This window comes from Rhamphochromis longiceps, linkage group LG18 (assembly GCF_057381845.1).
Source record: "Rhamphochromis longiceps isolate RC_006_pf linkage group LG18, R_longiceps_female_GT1.1, whole genome shotgun sequence".
Classification (NCBI taxonomy): Eukaryota; Metazoa; Chordata; class Actinopteri; order Cichliformes; family Cichlidae; genus Rhamphochromis; species Rhamphochromis longiceps.
Genome location: NC_140574.1, coordinates 36445320 through 36461901, shown reverse-complemented (window position 1 = coordinate 36461901; position 16582 = coordinate 36445320). Strand labels below are relative to the sequence as shown.

At 40.9% G+C, this 16582-nt stretch overlaps 1 protein-coding gene across 2 annotated transcripts; it reads right to left on the bottom strand.

Moving 5' to 3' along the window:
• Nucleotides 1–381: 381 nt before the first annotated feature.
• exoc3 (exocyst complex component 3) lies at nucleotides 382–14959 on the bottom strand. Of its 2 annotated transcripts, none has more exons than XM_085388571.1 (16): nucleotides 14816–14959; nucleotides 13601–13802; nucleotides 13136–13355; nucleotides 12838–13010; nucleotides 11953–12165; nucleotides 10252–10430; nucleotides 9775–9891; nucleotides 9499–9616; nucleotides 9101–9226; nucleotides 8227–8327; nucleotides 7216–7326; nucleotides 5955–6096; nucleotides 5153–5275; nucleotides 4847–5008; nucleotides 4317–4438; nucleotides 382–970 (listed from the first exon to the last, which is right to left on the bottom strand). In XM_085388571.1, exons 2-16 carry the CDS (start codon nucleotides 13742–13744, stop codon nucleotides 766–768), a joined length of 2256 nt encoding a protein of 751 aa, XP_085244697.1. In that variant the 5' UTR covers nucleotides 13745–13802; nucleotides 14816–14959; the 3' UTR covers nucleotides 382–765. The 2 variants fall into 2 exon arrangements, with proteins under 2 accessions (XP_085244697.1, XP_085244698.1); XM_085388572.1 differs by having other exon boundaries at nucleotides 13601–13799.
• Between the last annotated feature and the right edge of the window lie 1623 nt (nucleotides 14960–16582).

The window sequence follows — 16582 nt, the reverse complement described above, 5'->3', positions numbered from 1 at the left end:
CACTGTCAGTATTCACAGCATGTTCCGTGTCTAACACCAGCACTGTACAGAACCTGGATACAGAAACTTCTTGAACACGCATGCCACAAAGACATGCATGCTAGGTTCATTGGCTGTAGGTGTGCACAGTTGTCTCTCAGCAACAGATTGGTGACCTGTCCATGGTGAACCCCACCTCTTGTCCCACAACATCTAGGATGGGGTCCGGCCGAAATATGACAGTGAATGAATTACACTAGGAGAGCATCAGCTGATTCTCTGGAACCTTTGTCTGGTTGGTTCTAGCTTCTGGTGATTACCAGAACTTTTTGATCCAGGTGTTTTTCATGTGAACTTTCTATGAAATATATTAAAAAACAAACACTTGAATACCACGGCCTCTTGAGTTATTTTTCTCTTAAGGTATCCTGCTTTTGTTCCATTTCTTTTCATGCTCAGTCCATACAGGTAATGTGAAGTATCGGCTATTAAAAATGAAACGAAGTTAACTGAATGCTGTACACAAGTCAGGGGACAGCTAAGGTAAAGAAACATGACTGACAAGAAACAGAGTAACACAGGGAAGTTCAGTAAAAGGAGAGGACATAAAGTCTTGTGATGCAGTCCATTTATACAATACAAATTGTATTTGTTTAAGCAGGCATGTGATCAGGAAAGAAGGAACAAAATGAGTGAATACAGAAAACAGGCTGCAAGAACCAGTGAAAAATAAAGTATCCTTTGTTATGCTAGTGTGACCGAAGGAGCTGGACATGGAAATAGGCTTTATTTTAGCAGCTTTGAGGTTGCCATGGAGGTCATTGTAGTCATGGTCGTCATGGCAATGGTGGGCACAGCGACGTCTTTAAAAATGGACTGTGTGACACCAGAATGTGACACTTTATTCTCGCTGAGCGTTCCGATGATCATCTGCCGCATCTCCCTGCTGGCATCACCACGCACAGCAAGCAGCGCCTGGATGTGCTCCTCCCTACAGAGAGCCGGAGGGACAAACAACCTCAGCCACGTATAGGCAAACTCATTATAGACACATGCTGTATTCCGCGTGGTGTTGATGGCCTTGGTAGCACTGTCACGGCTCACTCGGTGATCAGGCACACTTCAACATTAGTTGAGGCACTCTCTTTTTAAACTAAGTCTGAAAAGCTTTTTTCTCATGGCACGGTCATGCTTAACAGAAAGAACACCAACACGATTCAGCGTGCACGCCCTCATCAAGATGTGTAAACAGATTGCATGAAAAACTCTCGTTTCTAACGCTGCGACGTCAGGAGCAAGTTCCCACCTGGAGTCAGAGTGGAATATTAATCAGTTCATGTTTTAACTTTGTATGTCTTCCTTCCAAAGAGCACTTTAACCAGAAGCATTTCAAAGTGGACATGAAGCACTACATGTACAAAGGCGAACTTACACCATGGAGCTCTGCTCTCAAAGATGTGATTCTGTCTGTGAAGCTGGGTTTAAGAAACAAAGTTTATAACCTTTATAAAATTTTATAAAGGTTATAAACTTTTATAAATAAAAGTTTATAACCTGGTGATGTAACCTTGTGTACTGACAGAAGATGGCGCCAAACACTCAGAAATGTAAGCACTTCTTAAATCCAGCTACACAGACACTGTTACAGCTCTGTCAGGTTTGGAGAGCAGGGCTCAGTAAATGAGCTTTATACACTTAGTGCTTAATGTGCACTTAAAGCTCCAAATCAGTAAACACACAGCATTGGGAACAATAAAACTGATAACTAAAATGTATCAAATGAAAAAACTATACCTGCACACGAGAGGCAAACACTTGAATATTTAATCCACTATAAGTTTGTTAGAAGCTGCTTGATTTCTTTGCCCTGGTTCCCAGCACCAGTTCTGGATCTCCATTGTGGTTCCCTATAACTGCCACGGAGTCTTTCTTTTAAGTCTGTTTCCTGCAGCCCGTGTTTGGGTCATCACTCGTGGTGGTCTAATGGCTGCACTGTCGCAGCAAAAGTGTCTTGAACCCTGGCTGGGGCCTTTCTATGTTCTCCCTGTGAGCGTGTGGTTTCCTCTGACTACATCCTCCCTCAGTCTAAAGGCATGCATGGATGTGAGGTAGATATATAGAATAAAGTGTTGGTTAAGCTTAAAAACGAATAAATACTATATGAATGTGAGTATGTTGCATTACTCCTACACTAAACACACACCTAACAATAAGTACTTTGATGACACGTTCAATACTTCCAGATAAATCCAGCGTTACATCTATATCAGTCTCTGAGAGCAGGAAGTACTCTCTGTGCAAACTGTCCCGTTTCATTTTACTAGCAGACTTCACAGCTTTTTTTTTTTTAACTGTTAATTATTGTCAGCCACTCCTTGGCCACGAATGTCATGTGACACTGTGCAGCTACAGTAGAAATGTATTGTGGTGGGTAAAAACCTTATTTTAAGGAAAAGCAACCTAATGTCTTTTATTCAAACTCAGATCTGACTGGTGACACTATTTGTGTAGGTTTTTTCAGGGTAACTACTGCAATTAAAGCTTATGCTATTTCCTCAAATGACCATGAAAGCAGCAATGTGAGAGAAAAAAATGTTTAGTGTAAATGTGCCATATAAAAAACGATCCCATCATTTCAGTTCTTGTATACAGTGGGGAAAAAAAGTATTTAGTCAGCCACCGATTGTGCAAGTTCCCCCACTTAAAATGATGACAGAGGTCAGTAATTTGCACCAGAGGTACACTTCAACTGTGAGAGACAGAATGTGAAAAAAAAATCCATGAATCCACATGGTAGGATTTGTAAAGAATTTATTCGTAAATCAGGGTGGAAAATAAGTATTTGGTCAATAACAAAAATACAACTCAATACTTTGTAACATAACCTTTGTTGGCAATAACAGAGGTCAAACGTTTACTATAGGTCTTTACCAGGTTTGCACACACAGTAGCTGGTATTTTGGCCCATTCCTCCATGCAGATCTTCTCGAGAGCAGTGATGTTTTGGGGCTGTCGCCGAGCAACACGGACTTTCAACTCCCGCCACAGATTTTCTATGGGGTTGAGGTCTGGAGACTGGCTAGGCCACTCCAGGACTTTCAAATGCTTCTTACGGAGCCACTCCTTTGTTGCCCGGGCGGTGTGTTTTGGATCATTGTCATGTTGGAAGACCCAGCCTCGTTTCATCTTCAAAGTTCTCACTGATGGAAGGAGGTTTTGGCTCAAAATCTCACGATACATGGCCCCATTCATTCTGTCCTTAACACGGATCAGTCGTCCTGTCCCCTTGGCAGAAAAACAGCCCCATAGCATGATGTTTCCACCCCCATGCTTCACAGTAGGTATGGTGTTCTTGGGATGCAACTCAGTATTCTTCTTCCTCCAAACACGACGAGTTGAGATTATACCAAAAAGTTCTACTTTGGTTTCATCTGACCACATGACATTCTCCCAATCCTCTGCTGTATCATCCATGTGCTCTCTGGCAAACTTCAGACGGGCCTGGACATGCACTGGCTTCAGCAGCGGAACACGTCTGGCACTGCGGGATTTGATTCCCTGCCGTTGTAGTGTGTTACTGATGGTGACCTTTGTTACTTTGGTCCCAGCTCTCTGCAGGTCATTCACCAGGTCCCCCCGTGTGGTTCTGGGATCTTTGCTCACCGTTCTCATGATCATTTTGACCCCACGGGATGAGATCTTGCGTGGAGCCCCAGATGGAGGGAGATTATCAGTGGTCTTGTATGTCTTCCATTTTCTGATGATTGCTCCCACAGTTGATTTTTTCACACCAAGCTGCTTGCCTATTGTAGATTCACTCTTCCCAGTCTGGTGCAGGTCTACAATACTTTTCCTGGTGTCCTTCGAAAGCTCTTTGGTCTTGGCCATGGCGGAGTTTGGAGTCTGACTGTTTGAGGCTGTGGACAGGTGTCTTTTATACAGATGATGAGTTCAAACAGGTGCCATTCATACAGGTAACGAGTGGGGGACAGAAAAGCTTCTTACAGAGACGTTACAGGTCTGTGAGAGCCAGAGATTTTCCTTGTTTGAGGTGACCAAATACTTATTTTCCACCCTAATTTACGAATAAATTCTTTACAAATCCTACCATGTGGATTCATGGATTTTTTTTTCACATTCTGTCTCTCACAGTTGAAGTGTACCTCTGGTGCAAATTACTGACCTCTGTCATCATTTTAAGTGGGGGAACTTGCACAATCGGTGGCTGACTAAATACTTTTTTGCCCCACTGTATGTCTAAAGTACCATGCTGAAAATATGGGAATGATGCTGGCAACAGCTGGAATGCTAGCCAGCGTTAGCATGTGTCTGTGTACCTGATATCAGGATATTTAGACACCAGCGTGGAGACCTCCAGGAACAGCAATGTGGGGTCAGTCAGCTTGAACACTTCTGCAATAGCAGTGATGGCACCACAAAGCCAGTCCGTGTCCTCACCCTACATGGTTAAAAAACAAAAGAGAACCAAGAATATTTTCATGTGCTGCTGTGTGAGGATCGTGTGTATCATCTGCTTGGCTGTTAAACTCTTCACAGTACATCAATTAGAGTTAGGGTAGAAAATCCACACGAAAACAAAACTTGAAAGAGTCAAGTCTGAGCTCATTTAGGTCAATATAAAAATGAATGAGGTATTATGTTAAATTAATATACATTTGAAATATATTTTAGGAAGTCAGACATTATTGTAGTTCATTGTTTTGATTAATCTGAAACATTGTAGTCACTCGAGATCCTGGATTTTTGATTTTCATGAGCTACAAGCCGTAATTATCAAAATGAGAGAAGAAGCACACACTGTCCACATATTTCCATACCAAAGAGCACTGCACACATGTGAACTTACCGCAGCCAATTTTCTAAAGAGGAACTTGAACTGATCAGCTTCCTTCATCATCCTTTCAGCTCCCTCCTTTCTCTCGTCAGGGTTTTTAAAAGTGATCCTCTTTTGCATCACTGCTTTAATGTACTCGACTACCACCCTGCGCAGGGCCTCACTCGTCATCTCCTGCACACAGCACATAGAGCAGGTTAGTCCTCAGAGTAGAGTTACACTACAGCTGTGGAAGCTACGCAAACAGCTCAGACCTACATGCTGAAAACATCGTTATTCAATTTCACTGGACTCTACGGCTGTTTGCAAAACTTCTACCTGATTGAAAGGTTTCTTAATCTTGTTGAAGTCATTGAAATAGTCCTCCACCGTCACACAGATGGTATCCACAGCATGAGAGCCTGTCAGCCACTTCCTGGTCAGCAGTTCGTTCAAGTGACTCTGGAAAATGCAATGAGAGAATAATTTGTAATCAGTATATAAACATCAGAGGAAATTCTTATCATTCATTCGTAATGCTAAAATAAATCCTCAGTTTAAGAGGTTTCACAAGTTCCTGTGAAACAGCTGCACCAGCTGTTTCACAGGAACTCAACTGCACCCTCGACTCACTTTCAGCTGATAAATCTGTAAAGTTTTTGTGTTGTTATTGTTACAATGTGTGAGCAAGGAGAGCAGGCTGCTCATTTACTCGCTCAAAGACCCTCGAAGCAACAACACCTAATATACAGCAGATTCATTTGTCTCTTATTGATCAACAGGAAATATATAATGGATTTAAATGTGATTATAAACACCTATATTCCTTTGAAGTGGACACCAAAATAGTAGCTAAATGCTTTGCTGCAAGACTAGAGAAAGTACTTCCTCTGAAAGCCGTGGACTGAACGTGACAGGCGTGTTTTCTGGACCACCCAAACAGTCAAACACTACTTTCAGGCTCCGTGCAATAAACACGACTGGCATCCTTTTATAATATATTTAATAAAAATCTGATTACAATATCAGACCGGAGTTTTGTTTTGTTTTTTTTAATAGAAAATGAAACTAGAAATACAACAAACAAGATATAAACATGTAGTAACTATAGTATTATTAAAAATATACTTTGTTTTTTTACCTCAAGATCAAGGAAAACTTCATCTAACAGGAACTGACAACCCTCCTTTGCCACCTCATTGAGCGTCCTCTCTATGGCAGCATCACTGTCAGTGGGCTCTGATGACTGAGAGTACTTCCTCTTCAGACTGTTGATGGACTCCCTGAGTGACAGATGGGACTGTTTACAAATGAATCTTCATAACATGACTGAGCCATAAATCAGTTTCACTGACAGACAGCATCAGCGGTGAGCCGCTTTCACCAGCCTGTGTTTACAGAACACATCACACCCTAGTGGCTTATATTAATATTGGCATATTTTTGCATGTTTTCTCACCATAACTTCCAGAACACCACTTCTGAATTTGTGCATGCTGTTTTTTTTCGCATCAAAGTTTTGAAAACGAATTAAAACATAATAAATAATACAAGGACATATAACCTTATAACTGTTTAAACAGTACAGTCATTGCTAAATGTAATAGCAGTAAAGCATGAATTTGGGTAAAACCTGTGCAACAATAAAAAACATGATGCAACATCTTCCAGCTGACTGCAGTTCATAAAGAGTGACGGAGGACTCTACGAAGGACTGAGTAGCACACATTGCTGACAGTGGCTTATACTGAACATTTCACAGCATCAACCAATAAGCAGAGGCCTTTGTTATGAAAAAGGGACAATCCTGTGAAATTCTTATAATGACTGTCCCATTGCTTTTATTTTGAAAATCAACACATACCTGTGGTCAATAAAATAACTTCCTGTATAACACTAAGGGCTTATATTTTGAAAATCCAAAAGTGTCTGAAGCACATTTTCCTTCTATTAGGAAACTGAGGGCTTTTATTTTGAAAACTTGACACACTTTGTCCCTTCTGTTAGCCGCTGCTGTCTCTTGTGCACCAGGATGTGTGTAACAAACAGGAGCAGCTGATGAAAGTGATTTGCCTTCATTAAGATCTCAGCACATCACAGCTTTGCACAGCTTGAGCTCAGTGTCGCTGAGCTCTTACTGTATCAAGCACAGGTAAAAACAGAAATCTTCAACAATCTTTGCCAGCACACTGCCAGCCAGTGTGATTTGAACTTGTCTGAGATCATTCGTAGATGCACCTGTGGTGTCACAATCTTAGGTGTTCATGCCAAGCGCCTGCCCGCCCAGCGAGCTGATGACAATACCCCATCAGTCTGTTATGGCTGATGGGGTGAATTAGAGTAATCCACCTCTTATTTGGATAATATGTTAACACTAGTTCATGAATGAAATTACAACTCACTTAAATGTCTGGCAGTTGTTAATGATGGCTATCATATACTGCACATAGCACTGAGGCAGCTGCCTGTCTCTCAGGTGCTCTTCTTTGTAGCTCACCGCCTCCTCCCTGTACCTGCAAACAAAACACACATAGTTACTGGTAAAGATGTTCCCGTAGTTTGTTCTCTTACTTGCTCTCTAAATGGATGCAATTACTATTGATTATTAGCTACTTTTAATTTGGAGAACCGGGGACTTTTATGAACCACGTTGAGGGTGTTCATTTTGGGCCCAATGTTGCAAGATGCACTTGTAGCACACTTCCCAATGAAGTGAGAACAGAAACAATTAGAACCGGATTCACATCACAACAGGTTTATTCATCACAATGATCCGGATTCTTTCAAATGTTTAACAGCTTCTATTCAATGATTAATGACGAAGCCTCATCACGCTGGTTTTAACTGCTCCACAGTTTTTCAGAGAACTGTGTGAATTGTTTCAATCTGTCAGTCTCACAATAAGTCAACACTAGGAAATGCAGACTAATAATTCTCGCACACATTTTAAACAATGGTTATGTTGTGTGAAACTGTGATGTGAGGGTGCGCAAAAAGACAGCAGATGGAATAAGAGTGCTAAAGGGCCATTAGTATATAGTGCTGTGCAGCGTCAGTTCATTAAAGTTGCTGGTGAATGATTTTACCTGCAGCACCAGAATGGAAATAAAGGTATTTGTCAGTGTAACTACATGCAGTGAGTTGTCCCTTAGTGTACACCTCAGTGGAACTATTAAGTCCTCGTGAAAAAAGTGGTGCACACAAGGAAATAGCTGCAGGAAAATACAAGTTTGTTTGCACAGCGCTAGGGTTTGCATATGTCTGAGCATGAAAATCAAGGCCTGCAACTCACTACTCCAGGAGGAGCTTATCATAAAGCTGTGGTTTAAATGACACCTTCATAAAATTCAAAATCACTGACATTTTTCTTGAACTGTTACAAGAAAAGTTAAAAAAGCGTATGACAGAAATACCTGAGGAGGAAAGTGTTCATTTGTTTCAGGCAAAGCTTCAGAACCTTTTCTTTGAAATCTCCATCAATCTGTGCAGCAACTTGTAGGTTCTGCTCAAACATCTGAGGAGTCGAGACAGAATCAGAGGAGCACTTTCAAGAAGCAAGTACAACGTAGCAGACATCACACAGTACACTGAATGTCACAGCAAATCCTTCAAACTGCAGTCAGTGAGGGACAGCTTCAGTCTAACACTGTGCCTGAAAAGTCTCCATGACCTGATCAGTGTGACCCCGATACTTCCCCCACCACGCTTTAGATCTCATTTTTTCTTCATCAAGTGCAGTGAAAATAAACTGCTTTTAACAATGAGCAGTGTTGGAGAGTAACTAGTTAAACATAACCAAGTTTAATTACAGTCGTATAAAACTATCTCCTCCTTTCTGTGCTCTGCCTCTTCTCTGCCAACCAAAGTGCATTACTGCAGCAGTGACCCAGGCTGAGGCGGGTGAGCATGCCAGTGAATAAGCAGAGACAAATGTTTACAGGAATAAAAATGGTGCAATATCAAAAGACACCAACCTAACAGAACGTGTGGAACCTGTAAAGGATCCTCTGCTACTGTTGAAACATTTTTACAAATAATCAAGTGCAGTGTGTTTCTAGTAGTTAAACTAATTAAAATAGTTACTTGGCTTGTTACATTTTAAAGAGGTAGCTAGTAATGCTATTGAAAAAACAGGCGTGGTCTGTAATATGAGTGTTGACGCCAAGTTAAAAAAAACAGTGCGGACATCATCTGGCTGAGAACATTCACACGAGGCGTGTTATCAACACGGCTGAAAATCTTACAGCTCTGTACGGGCTCACTCCTCACGGGGGAGCTGCGTGTTACCTGAAAGACGATGGCCGGCAGTGTGGTCTGATAGTATCCGTCTTGATCAGCCTCAGGCTCTGTGTCCTTTTGCCAGTCTTTCTTATCCGTTTCCAGGGCCTTGCGCAGCCAGCCTGTTATATTAGACTAAAGACATGAACGTCAAACAGAAACAGGAATTGACTTGATTTCTGTTGTTTGTCATTTTTAATGAGATGCTGACATTACAAGTTACAGATATGAGGACATGAGGAGTTGGTTTCTTTTGCAGTTGGATGTTCAAGGAGCCGGCCTACTGTAGTGCAGCACTCACAGTTTTTAATTGCACGAGAACTTAAACTGCACAATATACTGTATAAATAATTACAGGCACAATAACTTGAATGAGACAATCCAGAGAGTTCCTGGTAGCAACTTACTGTAAAGGTCTTCACATATTTGCTGAGCAGGTCGTCCACCACCTCTCGCGGCAGCAAAGGCTCCAGCTGGTGGATGTCACACTCTGAACAGAGCTCTGGATGGCCCATCATCTCCACGCTGGGACAAACACACACACTCGTTGTATAACAGTACATCTGTCACACCTGCAGATTCCTCATGAGTTTTGCTCAGCAGTAGTAAGATGCCCCAGGGTTAGGTCAGTTTACATACATGCTTCCAAGCAAAGACTCACAAAGTGTGCTTTGTGTGTGTACCTCTTATATGTGTTGAGGACCCACGTCAGAAGAGACACAATCTCATTAGCCTCCAAGTCCTCAGAGGCCAGTTCTTTGACACGCATGGACACAGCATTATGGTAAAGACGGAAAAACCTGAAACACGCATACAGGGTGCACATGTGGGTGAGCACGTCTGTGAATACGACACACAAAAGCATATATGTAGAATATATCGTTGACTCGTGTTTATTTAAAAAGGACAATGCATACGAATGAACACGAGCACTTAAATATACCAGATTTAGCCAGACTCATTTTCACATGTAGTCCTGGCGGGGGGCTACTAAATGTACAAAGCCCTTTACCTCACTATGGAAACAGTTTGATAGATCTGCAGATCTTCAGTTTTTTAGTGATGTACAAATAAGCTGAGGATTGTTGGGACTGAAAGACATTTATAGACATTTAACATAACTGCGACTTCACACTCTTACAAGAAATGATATGTCTGACCTGTTGAATGTGTTGTAGTGTGGAGGGAAACACTGCACCATGAGATTTTTGACAACAATCAGATCATCCAGAACATATTTCCTGGTTATTTCTAGAAGACGAACCAGCCACATTTTATCAGCCTCTCTTGTGACTGCTTGTGTGCCCTCAATGCGGGTGCTGACTGTACCCTCCAACACCTGCAACAGAATCCACCAAAGGCTTCATAAATGCTCACTGGCTTTGTGGCTGCGTCAACCATGAGTGCAAACACAGGTTTAAATGAGTCAAAGGGGTCTCCATAAGTGGATGGAGATCACTGTAGACATACACCAGTCCTACAGCTGACAGAATACTAACGACATGGTCAGAAATACAAAGACTGAAATATTTTATGAAGAAAATGAAAATAAAAGCAAAGGCTAGGGCTGCTCGATTATGGCAAAAATGATAATCACGATTATTTTCACTGAAATTGAGATCACGATTATTTGACGATATTTATTTAACCCTTTAAGACCTACCATAGAACCAAGTCCACCAGAGCTTATATTATTTTTTTTTTTTTACATGCTGTAGTGCCATTTGTGGGAGCATTTCAAGTTGCTATACATCAATACAACTGTTATAGCCCATATTTTAATAATATGTATGCATTAAGTCCATAGTAATTACATAAATTGCAAAAAAGTGCAATAAACTACAAAAAAAATTGAAAATCGCTTTTGTTTTGTTTACATATATTTCTACTTGGAGAAATTTAAGAGGTTTATCCCTCAAAACTTTAAATACAATAAAGTTGCAAAAAATAGTTTACAACAACAGGAAATTTATTTTGAGTGTCTTCATAGTTTTATTTTGGAGATACAGCAATTTTTATATACTGCAGGAAAAACAAAAAACAATCCTATGATGCAAATTTGCAAAGAAAACAGCAGGTGCATCATTTTACTGTGGGAAGTGTTACGAACAGCTGATAGGAACGGCAAAGCGTGTTTCTGGAATATTATGTTTTTGTTCCTGCAAGTGCTTTTTATGCAATTTTTGCAAAGCTATATGTGGAAGGAAACCGTGACCGAGGACAAGCTGATGGCATCAGATGTAAGTACAACTCCTCTGGTTTCATATGCAAAACAAATTATTGCGCTAGCTTACACGGTTCAGGTTCTACAGGGATTTAACAATAGTTACGCAAAACGGAGCGTGCTGCTCTGACCGGCTTTAAAGGGTTAACAATGACTTTAAAAAAATAATATAACATAGTGTGCAACACCACTGAAGTTTTTTTTTTTTAAACTCTCTTTTCAACCAACGGCAGTCACTCTCCAAATAACTTCTGCTTAGCTTTCCGAGCTTCCCTCGGGTCCTCTTAATCAGCGGTCTCCACCCTTTTTTGCGCCACGGACCGGTTTATGCCCGACAATATTTTCACAGACGGCCTTTAAGGTGTCGCGGATAAATGAGGGAGGGGCTAATAATCGGCTCAGTCATTTTTAATGATCGCTGAAAGCCCAGATCGTAATCGTGATTAAAATTCGATTAATTGAGCAGCCCTAGCAAAGGCAAATTAAATGTAAACAAGTTTTGGATAAGTACTCACAAACACAATGACTGATACGATTTAAGAAGAGTTGGCAGGTACTTAAAAAGATGTGGAGAGTTTTCAGACCCTTTGAAATTGTTTTTTCTCTCAGTATTTACAAAGTATTATCCTGTTCTGACCTCAAACATCTTGTCCTTCCACTTTTTGGGCCGCCCAGGCGGGATGAACCCAGTCTGCTTTTTTCGGTCAACCATACGCCGATCAATCTTCTCCTCCCGCTCAATGATACGAACTACTGACACCAGCATGGTGGGGTCACGACGAACTGTTACCATGGACCGCTGCAGTACCATCCATAATTGTTTAGCCAGCTCGTCTGACAGTCCCTGAACCTGGAAGAGAACAGAGAGAGCGAAAGCTTTTTGAGCGGCTTCTCTACAACTACCTGTGTTGAACCAGGCCATATTTTTAATCACAGGATTTTTTTGTCTGGTTAAATAAAGGTTAAAAAAAAAAGAAGAATGAACACAAGTTTAAGGCATTGGTGTCCCTTCATGAAGCCAGTCAAACGATTTTTTACTCATAAACTGTATTTTTTTTAAACACTTTTACTATCGGAGATTTTTATTCACTTTTTTCAGACGTAGCTCTTTTATGCCTTTTCAATGCTTTCAACATTCAGAGTTTTCAAATGACAAAAGCACCCGCACTGTGTGTGAATGACACTGACTTGTCCAATCAAATTCTTAAACAAGGCAGGTACTGCCAGTTGACCGGGATGCACGAACTTGTACCCAAGAGGACAATTCCAAGTGACAACTGGAACTCGGCTTTGCATGTATTCCACATGCATATTATTTGCATGAACTTTAAGCACACTGTAATGGAGTTTGACCACCAAATGTATTCTAGCAGGCACGTGCGCGCAACCACACAGGTAGTCTGAGCAAACTTATTTGTAACGTTTGTTGTATTTTGTGATGGATTTTGTTCCAAGCTATATTTTTAGGGGCAAGGCTGCCACTGGTCCAACTCTCTGCATCGACTTTGCTATGTTCGCTTACATCTTCAAAGTAGATGGAAATGAGATGCATGTCACTGGTGTTCCTGCTGTCCATACGGTACTGCTCATACATGAGGTCATCACGTGAACACTCCAGCTCCATCAGCTTCCTGTGGGCCTGCAGCAGCTCTGCCTGCTCTATCAGCTGCTGTGTCTCTCCCACTATCTCTGGCACTAGACACAAAGCAAAGGAAAAAGACACCCATGCCAGTAAAAACCAAGAGCAGATAAGGTTTCTATAGTAACAGAATATTGTTGGCATCTTTTAGATTGAAGTTTTTAGGTTCAGCTAAACTTACCAGAGAAGATATTTTTTAGGTTTTCCACAGCAGCAGCCAGCTGGCTGTGCTGAACTACAGCATCCTTGACATCTTTTAGGTTTTCAATGGTGTTAATGCTCTGCCTCCAGTCTTTACTGACATCAGCCAATGAACTCTGGATATCTTTGACATCTAGCAGAGCACTGTGCAGCTGGGTCAGTCCAGTCCGAACACCATCCAACTGGGACTGAATGGCTGCCTGAAGAACATCAAGGACCACCAGGAAACATTCATGTTCAGCATCATTGTTGAATTACTGGGACTTAATAACCTTGTGCTATATACAAATGCTTTGCTTTCTTGTTTAACGTGTATCCATCTACTGTGTAGATTACTAATGAATACATTCTCTATAAAAAAGCATACCTTTATCTTAGCTGTTATTGAATTAAATAGTAGACATTGCTAAGATAACAACAACAGTACACACAGAGGAAACATCACCTTGAGCCGCGCTTCCACTGACGCCTTTTTACGGGCTTCTCTTCTTCTGTATTGCTCCACTTTATCCAGCTGATCTGACCTCTGCAGCATCCCTGCCACACGCTGCACTGCAGTGGCAACTGCCTCCCTGCTTGTTTCCTCCATAGTCCTGCTCAGCAAATAAGGTGTCAGGTGTGTCCAAAGGTTTCCACACGAGGACCTGCTTAAAGAGAGAAATATCGAAAGGGCTGATCTTTATGTAGCAATGCTTTGCTTTACAAACTTTAACACTCATGACTGGTTTAGATACCTTGATTATTGTGGACATTAAACACTACGTGTATAAAGGCTAATTTACACCATAAAGCATCTAAAACCTGGCAGGAATTTTCACACTGTCTGGATTTAAGAAGTAAGTTTTTTGAACATGTTTAGCACCATCGTGTGCCAGTAATTCAACCTAATTCAATCTGATCTACAGATGCTCTTATCACTGTAATAACATTTTGAACGCTGTAGACCATAACAAGATCATCTGTATCCTTCTCTAACTCTGTTTCTGTTTCTGTGATGAGCTCTGAAACTTGACTGAAACGCTTCAAATAAGCGATTCCTCTGCAGATGATCAGTTGGCTGTTTAGCAACTACTTTTTCAAGAATTTGCGATAAAAGGAAGGTAGTTAGCCACTGGTTTTGGGGACTGTATGCTGCGGGTCTAAGATGGTATTCCACTTGTGAAGACACATACAGATTTCAAGGTCCTGTTTATAAAACCAACAATGCTGTGCAATTATTGAAGGTAAAGTCTAATCCTGACACATCACATGCACGTGAATGTCACGTCCATTATTTTCTTCCGGTTATCCCATCCGGACGAAGGGGCGCTGGAGCTGTCACAGAGCAAGAAGCGGACTAAACTCTGCTCTGTCGCAGGGATAGAAAGCCATTTCCAAATGACAGTACTTCATTGGCAGACACTGTTAAATGGCTTCTGTGGTCCTAATGCCGCCGCCTAACGTTAATGCAACACAACAAAAGCTAGTGTTGCTTTTGCACTGACAGCTATAACACCGCATCAGAACACAGTCGTGACTGGATCAAGTACACAATTCAACTAACGGTGAAATGAAAACAGATGATCCAACGTAGTAAATGGATGCTAAGCTAACAACAGGCGAAAACGTCCCAGTGTCAGCGACAATACAACAAGCTAGTTCTTCAGAACCGGACACTTACCTCACTTAAGGCAAAACCAGAGGGGAGACAAAAACCATATCTACCAGTATTAAATATATTATTATTTCAACTAACACAGCCTTTGTTGTCGTTGTTCAACTTCCTGCTCCCAGCAGCGCAGGAGACGCCTGCTGCTCCTTCTTCTTGGCTGTTGACAAACAACGAATTGGTGAAATACCGCCACCAACTGGTATGGAGTGTGGATCCACATGTCACACAAATGCGTTTGTCCAAGATAATTAAATATGGCCTGATAACTTTTGCTTCCTGATTTATTTCTAAGTCAATCAATTAAATCTAGTTTAAGATTAAATCCATTTAGGCTTTCAATCAGTTTTCTTGCTTCTTCCTCATACAGTGTAATATAACATTCTCTATTGTCTCATCAATACTCACATTTTTCATTGCAATGTTTCCCTAAAACGAATAGTTTAGCCCAGTGTGCCGAAATCTTTTTTCTCCTCCTTCCTGTCCTTTCTTTCTCCCGTTGTTTTTGTCATCTCTCCTTCATTTTGTGTTTGTGTTATATTTTATTTTTATTGTACTAAAGCTGAACAAAAACAGTTTTTGGTTGCACATTTTTTTAATGTGTAATCCAATCCAAATAGAGCACGATTTAAAAACACAACTTCGGCGTGCTGTGCAAAGCACCCCCAAAGATTTATTACTTTTTTGACAATATTTGCTGTTTGTGTGACACACTACTAAAAATATGAAAAGCATACAGTACTGTACTTGGTTGAGATGTAATATTTTAACAACAAAAGTATAGATATCCCCTCTCCCAAAATGGTTTGTTCCAGCTCTCCCCTGCTCTGGCTCTGGTGCCCTTTGTGCCAGAGCGATGGTGGCTGAGACGCAGCAGAGCGGAGGTGTGAGTGCCTGGCTTAAGACAGGACATATCAGCTGCATGTTACTCTTTATATAGTTAGGTAGGAGTCAGAGCATGTTTCTTTTTAGCTGAAAAACATTACACCAGGTGACCTGCATTGTTGAAAACGTGTTTTCCGATTATGTTTGCTGCCCTACAATCCGTCCTACTCTGTAGTAAAATCAGCGCCATTTGACCGTCCTGTTGCTCCCATTGAAATGTATACAGCCTATTTAAAAGCTAAAACTTACAATTGTTCGTAGCCTGCTGTTGTTACCACTGTCCTGTTTGAAATGGATACTTACTAGCTAACTGACTGGATGCCCATTACTCCTGTTGTGTGTGTGTTTGTGTACAGAGAGACAGCCAGGTTCATAATGGATATAAGGAAGTTTTTTTTTTTTAAAAAGGAGCCACATTCAGGTAAAAGTGTAAAATCAAATGATCTGTAAATCAAGAATAATGTTGGATCAGTGTTTCAATATTTATATCCTTTATTAGATGTTCGTGTGGTTTAGTTATTTGCCTTTTGGTTGAAAGTACACTGAGAGAGGACTTTTTGTTAGTGATCTTAATAGTATTTTTTTCATATTAATGTAATTTTTCATCTAATTGAATAAATTCTATTTGTGTATGATTGTCAGTCCAAAGAGGGAGAGAGGAAAGAGGAGAACGTAAGGAGAAAGTACAAGGTCAGGAAGAACCAGGTAAGAAAACAGACAGGGAGCAGTGGCAGGCACAACAGAAACTGTTAAACTGACAAAAAGAAAAAAACTGATTTTATTCATACAATCTGGAAGTTGTGTTCTCTCTATATTAAAGCTGCTATACAGAATCTGCGAAACAAACTGGGTTGAAACATTTTGACCCTCTTTAACAACATTCCAACATAACAT